This window comes from Scyliorhinus canicula, chromosome 13 (genome assembly GCF_902713615.1).
Source record: "Scyliorhinus canicula chromosome 13, sScyCan1.1, whole genome shotgun sequence".
Lineage (NCBI taxonomy): Eukaryota > Metazoa > Chordata > Chondrichthyes > Carcharhiniformes > Scyliorhinidae > Scyliorhinus > Scyliorhinus canicula.
In genome coordinates this window covers 22,605,128-22,617,942 of record NC_052158.1, presented here as the reverse complement: position 1 = coordinate 22,617,942, position 12,815 = coordinate 22,605,128, and the positions used below count along the sequence as shown (strand labels likewise).

The 12,815-nt window shown below is 44.9% G+C and overlaps 1 protein-coding gene across 1 annotated transcript in view; it reads right to left on the bottom strand.

The window, feature by feature from the left end:
- Positions 1–12,815, bottom strand: part of LOC119976524 (golgin subfamily A member 4-like) — a 1,176,663-nt gene that overhangs the window by 774,945 nt on the left and 388,903 nt on the right. Inside the window, exons 64-66 of the mRNA XM_038817077.1 lie at positions 6,702–6,737; positions 5,938–5,964; positions 4,564–4,599 (exon numbers count right to left, since the gene is read on the bottom strand). Of these exons, the coding sequence (XP_038673005.1) occupies positions 4,564–4,599; positions 5,938–5,964; positions 6,702–6,737 (99 nt within the window). The remainder of the gene's footprint in view (positions 1–4,563; positions 4,600–5,937; positions 5,965–6,701; positions 6,738–12,815) is intronic.

The window sequence follows — 12,815 nt, the reverse complement described above, 5'->3', positions numbered from 1 at the left end:
TATTCAGCACCGGGGGTGCGCAAGCTCGCTGAAGGGCCAGACTATTTTGCGGGCCGGGTCCGCGAGTAGAGTCCACCATGAAGCACGGAGCGGTCTCTGCTGACTGCTGCCATGTGCATTCATGGCCACGGACCCGGCAATTCTACAAACCGTATCAGCAGCTACAGCCGGGTGCTGCACTATATCCCTGCTAGCCCCTAGCAAAACGGGGAATTGGTGTCCATTTTATGGCAATTTCTCCTTCCATAAAACACCATTGTTCCCACGCTGGCATGGGGACATAGTCTCCAAATCAGAGAATGGAGCCCCAATTATCTCAGTCTCACACTATTGAAATGGTCGACACAAGACCAATATATTGAAAGATGTTGCGTGATTTTCCCCCCTGTGCAAACGGTACCTTGGGCTACTGTAATGCCTAATTCTACCAGGAAGGTATTACTAGTTTTTGGTACATGATTGATTTAAATCCTCTTGCTCAGGCTTTGGCTTGATTCTCAGGTTACGCAGCCATGTCTTTCTTAGTGGCGCATGGTTCAACAGTGAGAGTTTCAAGAATCATAGAATTTACAGTGCAGAAGAAGGCCATTCAGCCCATTGAGCCTGCACCGGCTCTTGGAAAGAGCACCGTACCCAAGGTCAACAACTCCACCCTATCCCCATAACCCAGTAACCCCACGCAACACTAAGGGCAATTTTGGACACTAAGGGCAATTTATCATGTCTAATCCACCTAACCTGCACATCTTTGGACTGTGGGAGGAAACCGGAGCACCTGGAGGAAACCCACGCACACACGGGGAGGATCTGCAGACTGCACACAGACAGTGACCCAAGCCGGGAATCGAACCTGGGACTCTGGAGCTGTGAAGCAATTGTGCTATCCACAATGTTACCGTGCTGTGGGCGAGATTCTCTGTTGGCTGAAATCGAATTCGGCCATTGGGCTGAGAATCACTGTTTGCGACCTTATTATGATGGCGTCATTAGTCGGAGACTCCACCCCATCCTGGTCAGCATCATCGAGACCTGCACTGTACACTGTTGCGATGGCATCAGAGCATCCCTTTGAGCCTCCCCCCAATGCTACACCTGGTGTTCCGAGTTCCCAAACGCGTGGCTCGTGTGTGGTCTGATTTTTGATAAATCCCATGCCGTCACAGCCGGGACGAAGCCGTGCTACTGGCAACAGGGGCTTCGGCGAGGGCTGGGGAGACTGGTGACCGCTGTCAAGGGAGGGACAATGTGGTGTCTAGCGGGACGTTATTTGGCTGGCTGGGTGCACGCACAGCCAGAGCAATGTTGTCTGGTGTGACCACTGTAGGACATTGCCATGCACATGCACGGCCACTTTCCCGACAATTCTCCGGCCGTTTATGTCGGGAACGCGGCGAGTTTTATGTGGTGTGACTGCTAGCCCTCCCACGCTGCAGAGCATCCATCCGCGGGGCAGTGCCGACTATTTCATTGTACATCTTGTCACTTCCTCTGGGCATAGCCTCAAAATCGGAGAATCCAGCTTTTGATCACATTATTCCCACTCAATGTCAATGTAATGTCCCATTGAAGCCACTAACGTCGCCGAAAGATCCGCGGGTGGGATTGCCCTGCCATTGGGAAAAAGAATGAGCCGAAGAGGAAGTGTCATTGTTTGTCGTTCCTGTTGTCACCATTACGCGAGCCATTGAAGGCATTGGACAGTGACGTTTGGCGAAATGCGAAGCTTACTTTCCATCTAATTTTACAGTTTTCAGATTGTGTCTAGTGTGTTAACCAAATCCCAATAAAATACGCACGTTTCGTTACGAACACCTACCACCACAAAATGTGTTCAGCGAATAATGTAATTTAAAAAAAACAATCGCACAGAAATGGTTCTTGCCACACATTTTCAATGAATGTCCTGTCAGTCATTGCCCTTATCAGTTGTTCACACTAAAGGTTCATCATCTATTGGAAAATGTGACGCTGTGGCATTGATATTCTCGGGAGAAAAATACCCTTTCCTTCCAGATAGTAGGGGTTGTGGGTTTTGAAGTTGTTGCCTTAAGGAACCTTAGTGAGTTACGTCAGTGCATCTTGCAGATCGTGAACACGGCTGCTACTGTTCGGAAGAGCTGTAGGGTTTGAATGTTTGTGGAAGGGGAAGCAATCGTGGGGAGCATGGTAGCATAGCGGTTAGCACTATGGCTTCACAGCACCAGTGTCCCAAGTTCGTTTCCCGTCTTGGGTTACTGTCTGTGCTGAGTCTCACGTTCTCCATGTGTCTGTGTGGGTTACCTCCGGGTGCTCCGGTTTCCTCCAACAAGTCCCGAAAGATGTGCAATATGTAACTTGGACATTCTGAATTCTCCCAATGTGTACCTAAAATGTGCTGGAATGTGGCGACTAGGGGCGTTTTACAGTAACTTCATTGCAGTGTTAATGTCAGCCTACGTGTGAAAATAAAGATCATTAAACTAAATTACGGCGCATTTCGCTAGATTGAAGGCCTGCTCATCGATGGCATTAAGCTGCCCATTCTGTTTTGAAGTGTTAATACCTTGCTTGTCCCACTCAATAAAACAATATGAACCTTTCTTTGACTCCTAATAATTAAAGTACCCAAGCTTATTTCCAGACACTTAGCCAGGAGGTCACATGATCACTTTGCATTCGCTATATTATTTACACTGCAGTTCAGAGCTCTGCACTGGAAAAGGGGTCAAAGGAGATTTACCAGGATGTTGCCAGGGCTTAAGAAATTCAGTTACGAAGAGAGATTCCACAGACAGTTTTTATTTTTTCACTGAGCAGAGATGAATGAGCGAATACACTATATGGAAATATACAATTCTGCGGGGCTTTGTTTCCTTCATGGTGGGATCAATGACAAGAGGACATAGGATCGTAGTAAGTGGCAGGCGGTTTAGAGTAGATGCGTGGAACATTTATTTTTGCACAGATGCTGGTGTGAGTCTCAAGTTCACTGCCTGAAAGGGTAGTGGAGGCAGAGACCCTCATAGCGTTTAACATGTATGTGGATGTTCATTTGCCATAACTCATCCAATGTAATGGTAGCACAATGGTTAACACTATTGCATCACAGCACCACTGACCAGGATTCGATTTCAGGACTTGATCACCATCTGTGTGGACTCTGCACATTCTCCCCTTGTTTCCTCCCGGCGCTCCGGTTTCGTCCCGAAAAATGTGCTTGTTAGATAAATTAGACATTCTGAATTCACCCTCAGTGTACCGAACAGGCGCTGTACTGTGGCGTCTATGGTCTTTTCACGTAACGTCATTGCAATGTTAATGTAACCCGAATTGTGATACCAATGACGTTTATTATTGCTATTATTGTTATCACTAATAAAGCTTATTATTCAGTGCTGTAAAATGGGTTTAGAATAGTTATGTCATTTTTCTTGACCAGCGCAAGTACGATGGGGCAAATGACCGTCTCTCTGCTGTAGCCGTCTCGGACTCTACTGATCTAATGAACCAGAAGACACCGTTCGAAAGTTATGATCTTGTAAAGAAAATAATTTACAAAAGTATCTTTTCGAATCACTCAAAGCTCATTCAGTTCCTTTTGATTATGTGGAAAATACCACTGTCCCATAGATGCAACGTTCTCAATGAAAGCTCCAGCAGGAAGCCATAATTATTGAGTGGATAGTTTTATCAGAGTTGCATCTCTGTTTTGTTACCATCTAATTACGTCATGTTACCGACCAATCATTGGTTCGTTTTCAGCCGGTCTGAAAAGAATATCCAGAATTTCGTCTTCAAGTAAAGATGCAAAAAACGGAAAAACTTATATTCTTAAAAGCAATAGAAATTGAACGGTTTTTGGAATGAGGATTATGAAGTTCGATATCTTGCTTGCGGAGATTAGCAAAGTTGGCTTCTGTATGTACTAATTGGTAACGTATATGAGTTGTCACACAAAACATACAGGCACTTCCTACGGTTGCTGTCTCGTAGCTTGACGAAAGCAATGCAGAGAAGGAACGGCCAGAGGCATTTCAGCATGTTTTATGTACCGATGTTTTCTGAGACTTTCTGTACAGAGTGGGTGATGCTATTCAAATAAAATAATGAATTGATCTTGACGATTAAGATGTACCAGGTAAGGGTAGCACGGTGGCATAGTGGTTAGCACAGCTGCCTCACGGCGCTGAGGTCCCAGGTTCGATCCCGGCTCTGGGTCACTGTCCGTGTGGAGTTTGCACATTCTCCCCGTGTTTGCGTGGGTTTCGCCCCCACAACCCAAAAATGTGCGGGGTAGTTAGATTGGCCACGCTAAATTGCCCCCTTAATTGGAAAAAATAATTGGATAATCTAAATTTATTTAAAAAAAGATATACCAGGTAAAAGTTCCTAGAATACGGAACCCGTGGTTAAAATTATGGAGATGGGACTTAACACATTTGAAAGTTGTAATATAAATAAATGTGAAAAAAAATTGTTTTAAGATGCAAATAGCAATTATTCGAGTAACATACAAACATGCCAAGAACATCAAATTTCCATAATGAAAATATTCAACTCAATTGGTTCAATATAGTTGCTCACCAGAATCCTTTGTGTACTTTCTCAAAGCTGCCAATTCTAAAATATATGTAAGATACATCTCGTCAGAAGGTATAGATATGTGCATGCAATAGGTTTAGGATAATGTCGAAAAATGTCTGCAATTAATGTACTGAAGCAAATAGTTTGTGCTTCATTATAACCACAACAACATTATATTGTGGTAGGGAATTTCTTCACAGTAATTTTAGGATGCAACAAAAATGTATTTTATAAATAAATTTTGCAGGATATTTTCCAATACTGAAGAAATGAGTGGATGGCCACAGCTGAATTATCAGAACGAAGAGTTGAAACTGCTGACAGTATTCCACAAGTCTGTCAGAATACCTGAAGAGTCTAACATGAATGTTGATTAGAAGATGCTCTGGGTCACATGTCAAGTCCTTTCACTTCTGAATCAGAATCATATTAATCTGTTATTAATTGAAAACTACGGGACAGTACGATAGCGCAGTGGTTAGCCCTGGTGCCTCACGGCGCCTAGGTCCCACGTTTGAACCTGGATCTGGGTCACTGTCCGTATGGAATTTGTACATTCTCCACATTTCTGCGTGGGTTTCGCCCCCACAACACAACGGTGTGCAGAGTAGGTGGATTGGTCATGCTAAATTGCACCTTAACTGGAAACAAATAATTGGGTACTCTGAATTTGCGAAAAGAGAACATTAATTGCAAACTATTGCCAAATTCCCGTATGGCAGAACATGGGTAAGCGATGTTTATGGCTGCAAGACCAAGGAAACACAAGGTAATTTGGATTCCGTGGCAAGAGTGGTCGTGGCGTCCAAATGTAACAAGGGAGAATAATTTCAATATTAAACCAATGAATGGACTGACGGACAAGAAAAAAACATTTGCGACAATATTTAGTTTACCGACCATCGAACTGCATAGGGAATTGTCTGGCTCGCTGCTTCTTTTGTTAAACTATTGAGCAGGACTGAAAACGCACGTGGGACAGAGAGGAGGCAATTCAGGCTGATGCTGAAGATCAAAAAATAACGTCTCAATTTGCAATCGAACGGTATTGTACCGTTCAACATTTTTCTGAAGAGATTCCTAAAACGATCAAAAGCAAAGAGCTTCGGAATATTCGTAGCAATGATGGCGATTGTGTTTTTCTTCCTAATTCCAACACTTGAATTATAACAGCAAGCACTCTATATCATTGACATGATCCGCTTGTACTTATAGGTCATACTGTGCACACATTTTTATCCCTATAGTTAAAAGTCGAATGCACTGTATACATTTCTTTGCAGCGTCCTATACATTGTGAGGATAACTGTTCATGGTATTATAATCTATAATTATGTATTCATGCATGCTCCAACGTATGCCAGATTTGTTTACCATCAGATTTATCTCCAAGTTGCTTTTCTGTAAAGGAAACATATTTACCGTTATAATACTTATCTGGACGTTATATCTAACACACAATAACGCACTAAGTGCAGAAATTAGACGTGATAAGTACGGCAAAACTATTGCTATTTATTAAGCCAACAGGCTTAAACACAGGGCGATTATTATGTTAATGAGTGAGACAACAGGGAAATTTGTCAAGTCTAAAATACGATGTAGAATTTCCTACTATTTATTTAGAGATCTTACAAAATATCAATTGCCCATCCCTGAAGTGTTTATATTGTGACTTTAACTTTTAACTTAAATTGCTTAGTTCAATGCATTATAGAACATAGAACAGTACAGCACAGAACAGGCCCTTCGGCCCTCAATGTTGTGCCGAGCCATGATCACCCTACTCAAACCCACGTATCCAACCTATACCCGTAACCCAACAACCCCCCCCCTTAACCTTACTTTTATTAGGACACTACGGGCAATTTAGCATGGCCAATCCACCTAACCCGCACATCTTTGGACTGTGGGAGGAAACCGGAGCACCCGGAGGAAACCCACGCACACAGGGGGAGGACGTGCAGACTCCACACAGACAGTGACCCAGCCGGGAATCGAACCTGGGACCCTGGAGCTGTGAAGCATTTATGCTAACCACCATGCTACCCTGCTGCCCTGTTGAAGAAACTTTATAAACGCTTTAATTTTGAAACATAATTTGGACAGGGGTGGGTGGGGAGCGTCCCATTACTCACCCAAAGCTTTGAGAGATTTTGTCACGTCATCGAAATCTGGAAGTTAAGAGATCGATGTTCAGAATGTTGCGGCTAGAAGCTGCTTAATTTGGGAACCTGGAATGAAAAAATTATGTGTGAGCATAAACTTCTTGCAGAGGCTGTACATTCTCCCAGAGTCTACCTGGGTGTCCTGCGGACGCTCTGGTTTCCCACCACAAGTCCCGAAAGACGTGCTGTTACGTCAATTGGAAATTCTGAATTCTTCCTCTGTGTTGCCGAACAGACGCCAGAATGTTGAGGCTGGGGATTTTCCAAGTAACTACGTGGTAGCGTTTATTTAAGCCTGCAGGTAACAATAAAGATTATTATTTTTACATTATTTATCACCAGATAACAAATGAAAAATGCTTCTCTCATCTCCTGATTAATGCCATGTCCCACGTTACCATTACTGCTTGTTGACCTATAAACAATGTCGATGTTTGAGCTACTCCCACAGGTTTCAAATGTTGGTATTATGATCGGAATAATGCAATGATCCCATCACGTATTATGAGAAAAACATTTTTTTCCCATTTTGCCTGTCCATTATAAATGTTGAATATCCATGGATTTATAGTCCCCAGTATCCCAGCAGTCATGCTTCGCTAATAGCTCTTAGACCATGACAGTTTAATTTTTTGTGTCTTGAAAACAAATACCCTGTTATGAATGCTGCTTTCATTCAGGTTGATTGCACTTAGCTATTTTACATCATTCCGCATTTCATATTTAGTCGATGTTCGTCATCGTAATGCCTGCATTCTAATTGTACATCACACTTTCCTACATCCCTCTACCAGCTTTGCTTCATTGCAATTTGTGATAACGCTCAAATTTGAGCTTTCTGGTAACCTACTTTGAACACGCTCCAACAACACAAGCAAATTATCCTGTGATAATATCAATCCCAGTTTTGTTAGAAACGAATTCATCCAACCGGAAAAAAAGTCCACCTGCCCCACAATTAAACATAAGAACTCAGAAACATGATCCCCTTCCTCCACACAAATTCTCCACACGAATTCTCCAGCTATATATACAGTAACACCACAAGGTGGATCTGAATATGGTGCACATATTGGATTTTTAACAGTTCCAATTCAGCAAAGGCAGACCAAGACATTGATTAAGAAGTCGAAAATACAATATGACAGTAAGCAAGCGGGGAACATGACAACTGACTGTAAATGTTTCTACAGGTAGAGGAAGAGAAAAAGATTGATAAAAACGAATGTAGGCCGTTTACAGTCAGAAACAGAGGAATTAATCAAGGAAATATATTCATATCTTCAAATTCATGTTTAATTGAGTGGTTGTCTAGACGGGCTGATTAGCTTACAATAAACATGAAATATGTTTATATTGGAATGTAGCTTTCTAAGCAAAACTCGTTATTTATATTGGAACTGTTTCGTAAGACCGTCATACTTCTAAGTTATTTTTAAAATAATTTTCCTAATCTACTGCCCTGCCATTATAATTCAGAAATGATATATAGCTAATTGTGAACGACAAAGTAAGAAGACAACAGAGAATTTCAAGCCAGCGAATACGAATGCATTTTGAAAAACATTTGGAAAATCCCGACTGAATTAAAAATCTGCCATTTGCCATTTATTTGGAGAGTCAATGGAACATATTTAAACATACTTGGAGTCTTAAAGGTTAACCCAGTATGGCATTACTGAGGGCATAGATGAGAATCATACCAAGAAGATGCAGAAAAAGGTGATAGACTGCACTGCCTAGCTATGAGTAAGGGAACTACCTCATCTGAAGGAAGGGGAAAGGACAGCAGAGTGCAGGGAATGGTGAGGAGCAGACAAAGTGGACAGCAACAGCACGGACATAGGAAGGATCGCACAACCCCGGGATGGGGGGGCACAACACTAGCGAAAAAAGTTAGTGTCGGGAAGAATGAAAGAGAGGGGGCCGAGGTGCATCTCCGGGCACGTAGCAGAGAGGAACACAGGGATTCGGAGGAAGGTATGGGGCAAGTAGAAAGGGGGTACACGGGAGGAGAGGAGGATAGGGGGGAATCGTGACTCACCATTCACATTCTGGGAAGCACTGAAGACTGTGACCAGGCGTGGAACATGGCGAAAAGGAAGGGCACTAGAGGGGCTTCAGCAGGTCAGATAGACAATATGGCTCCGTAGGCAGCTACTTTGCAGTGTATCTTGGCAAAGGGAAATCACGAAGTGCAGGGACTCACCCACACGGCATACACGCAGTTGGCGGCCATGTTGGCTAGCCATAGGATAAAGGGAAACCCGAATGCAGGTGCCCTGCGTCGTGTTGAGAATGGGGACCATCGCCATTTTGGATGGCTTCCAATTGAATGGAAATTATGGAGTGTAGGGGCGTAAATCCCCGACATAGATACGCATATGACTGATCATATGGTGGACTGTAACTGAATAGACTCACTGATGGATAGATGGAACACCAAAACGGCGTAAAAGCCTGGCATAGCTAGGGAAATGGGAAAGTTTATGGTGCAGATGAGGTCTGTGAACCCAAGCCTGTTCATGCACCCGGGTGAGAAGGAAGTTTCGCTCTTCTCGCCAGTGCACGTGTTCTACACCCGCATAGACGTCTTTGTATTGGGAGATCGGTGCTACCGGAAATAATCATTGGGAAGTACTCCGCGATCAAAATCTTCGACCATGAATGCCAGCTGGATGGACTGTGTCCAATGGCCCATATGGAGGTTTGACACGACCCTGTTAGACAACCAGGTGTTTTTTCAGAAAACTGACAATGCAGTGTTGGCGATGTTATGAACGAGCGGAATATCCACATCCTGCGAAGCACTGAAGGTTGTGCCACCTTTCGCACCTGAAGAGATGTTCGCAGCTAACATAGGTCAGTGTATTGAGGCTGGTTTAGCTCACTTGGCTAAAACTCGCTGGCTTTTAAAGCAGTCCAAGCAGGCCAGCAGCAATCTTCGATTCCCGTACCAGCCTCCCCGGGCAGGCGCCGGAATGTGGCGACTAGGGGCTTTTCACAGTAACTTCATTGAAGCCAACTCGTGACAATAAGCGATTTTCATTTTCATTTCATATTGCCGTTAGCCCATACTGACAATGATACAACGGAATGCAGATCGGCAGACATATTTCGCTGTTCCATGTCAATGCACAAATACTCGCAAAAGTCCTGGCCATGCCACCAGAGAACTGCATCCGAGACGTGGTCCAAGAGGACCAGACATGCTTTGAAACGAGTACACAGCTAACTCAGAATACTTGACGGCTGCTCAATGTGGTACTGAGAAAGAACAGCGGAGGCGATCATCTCCCTTGACGCAGAGAGAGTCGAGTGTAAATATATCATTGTGGTGCTAGAGCTGTTCCAGCTAGTGACAGGGTTCACCTCACGGGTGAACCGCTGGACAACTCCTCCAAGGTGAGCATTCTGACCAGCAGCACCAGCTCTGAATATTCCAGTTGCAGACGCACGAGACAGTGATGCCCGCTGATCCGTTCTTGTTCTCCCTAGGAATTGAGAAGCTGGTGATCGCCCCGCAAGATGCGAGAGGCTGCAGGGGAATACATGGAAGAGGTAGAGAGCACAGTGTCTCACTCTATGCGGACTATCTGCTGCTCAACAGCTGGGATCCCCAGACCGGCATCAAAGGAATCACAAAGCTCCTGGAAATGTTCGGAGCCGGCTCCAAGGGGAAGGGCACATCTGGGACGCGGGGGAGCGGGGGTCAATCATTTAAAATAGCCTGAAATGAATTCCGCCACCTGGGGATCCAGCTAGCCCATGATTGGACACGGATCCATAAGTGGAACCTGACCAGTCTGGCAGAGGAATTGAAAAAGTACCTACAGAGATGGGGTGCACTCCAGCTCTCCCTGGCGCGGTGGGTGCATCGATCAAGATGAAGATGCTGCCAAAGGCCCTCTACCTGTTCGAATCCATACCCAACTGCATCCAAAAGGCTTTTTTTCCAAGCAATAAACAACATGATTGAGGACTTTGTTTGGGGATGGAAAAATCCAAGAATCCTCCAACCAATCCTAGAACAGAGAAGAAGCATGGAAGACCAGGCCCTCCCAAACGTGTATTATTCCCACTGCACTGCCACGGTCGAGAGCGTGAGGTGATGCATGAAGGAACCAAACACGAAATGTGTGGGGATGGAGGAGACATCCTTTACAAGAATGACTCGACCGGCCCTCGCCACAGCAGTACTCCCATCACTGCCATCAAAACACGCAGCCAATCCAGTGTTAGTAGAAACCCGGAGAACCAGGAATCAGATTAGGCAGTATCTCCGACTGATCTCGTTGTCCATATTGTCCCTCATCAGCTACAATCAAGGTTCCCATCAGCCATGTGCGAAACCATATTTAAAAAGTGGAAGAAGGACAGGGAGACACTGACACTTAGGGACTTCGACATGGGCATCACATGGGCGATAGGAGAGGAATTAACAGAGAGAATGGAACTACGAAATGCCAGCAACGCCTACATCTGCAAGTCAAAGGGTTCTCCAAAGGGATACGTCAAGATTCCCAAGAGTCCCAAGAGACACAATGTTGGGTATTCCCGGAGGCGGGAAGGCGGGGAAAGGGAAATAATGAAGACATAGAAGGATGACCTTCAGAAAGGACACTCTCCCCACCGGAAAAACAAGGCGAACATGTAGGACGAGCTTGCACCAGAAATAGGTTCAGGGCTCTGAGCGAAACACAGAACAGGATCAACTCCACATCCTCTTGGGCAAGGCTCTGTGCAGTTAAAAGGTGTGTACAGAGCACACGTGACAACAACCTAAATGAGCATGATCTTCCCTGAGGCGGAGGATGAAGGTGAACGGTGCCTTGGAGGCCTAGACAACCACAACCTCATGTTTTGGTCATGCCCCAAACTTCTAGTGTTTTTCACAGCTCTCTTCGAGGCAATGTTTAAGGTTGTGAGGGTGACGGTGCAGCCATGCCCGCGCCAGAACTACATATGGGGAAGCAGGCTGACGCTCTTGCCTTTGCTTTCCTAATCACCTGCCGGAGAATCCTGCTCCGCTGGCGATCAGCTGCAACAAAAGCAGCTACAGACTGGCCGGCACGCCTATCGGAGTTTCTCCAACTGGAGAAGGTTAAGTGTACCATCCGAGGATCGGAATATGGCTTGCACAAAGAGTCTGGGCAATTCTCAGGCTTGATCCAGGACCTGTTCAAAGACAACAACGAGTCCATGGACGCACGGGAGCCAACGGGACCACAGGGAAGGGAGCGAAACGGGTGTCGGGTGGCAAAGGTGGCAGACATCAGAAGAAACACTAATGGCAATACCATAGAGACATCGAGAAGGGGACCAGAGGGCCCAACACAATACCTCACGAAAAGGAATCATAAAAACGAAGGCCGACAATAGAATGAGAAGTGCAGAAAAAAGGTGATAGCAATTCGACATGGTGAGGAAAGGAAGAAGAGGGCACTGCTCACAGCCAATAACCGAAAAAACACCCATGATTAACTAAACGGCCTCGGATAAGACCCAGACACAGCATTAGAAGTGAAGGAGGGGAGAAAGCGTGTGGTCGGTGTGGTGGGGGGGGGGGGGGGGGGGGGGGGGGGGGGGGGGGGTGGGACGTGGTGTGTAAAGAAACAACAAGTAAACTATAACTATCTGAGGTATCTTTAACGAATGTACAGTCTAAAAAGGTAAAGCATTTGCACAAGAGAAACAAAGCTATGCCTCAAATATGATGGCAAGTTTGGATACATTTTCTTTCACTTTCAGACAATTTCCAAAGGGAAGGGGGTTAGTTGGTGGCTCTGACATGAACCCACTAGTCACATTTGGAGGCAATGACTAAGGTATTCTGAAAATTCACTGGATCAAATAGATTTGTTTGCCGTGGTGGTTTGTCAATAAGTCAAGTGGTTCTCCAGCGCGATGAATTTGCCTTCTTCAGAGGTATACGTTATGAATGTAGAATGTGGTTCAATGTGGAAAATTCATTGTTGTAATTGGTCAACATTTATATTCTGCCCCCATGTTACTTCAATTAATGCCCCTGGTCCGATTCAATTCCGGTTCATGGACATCAAAAGGGTGGGGATTTTTTTTATA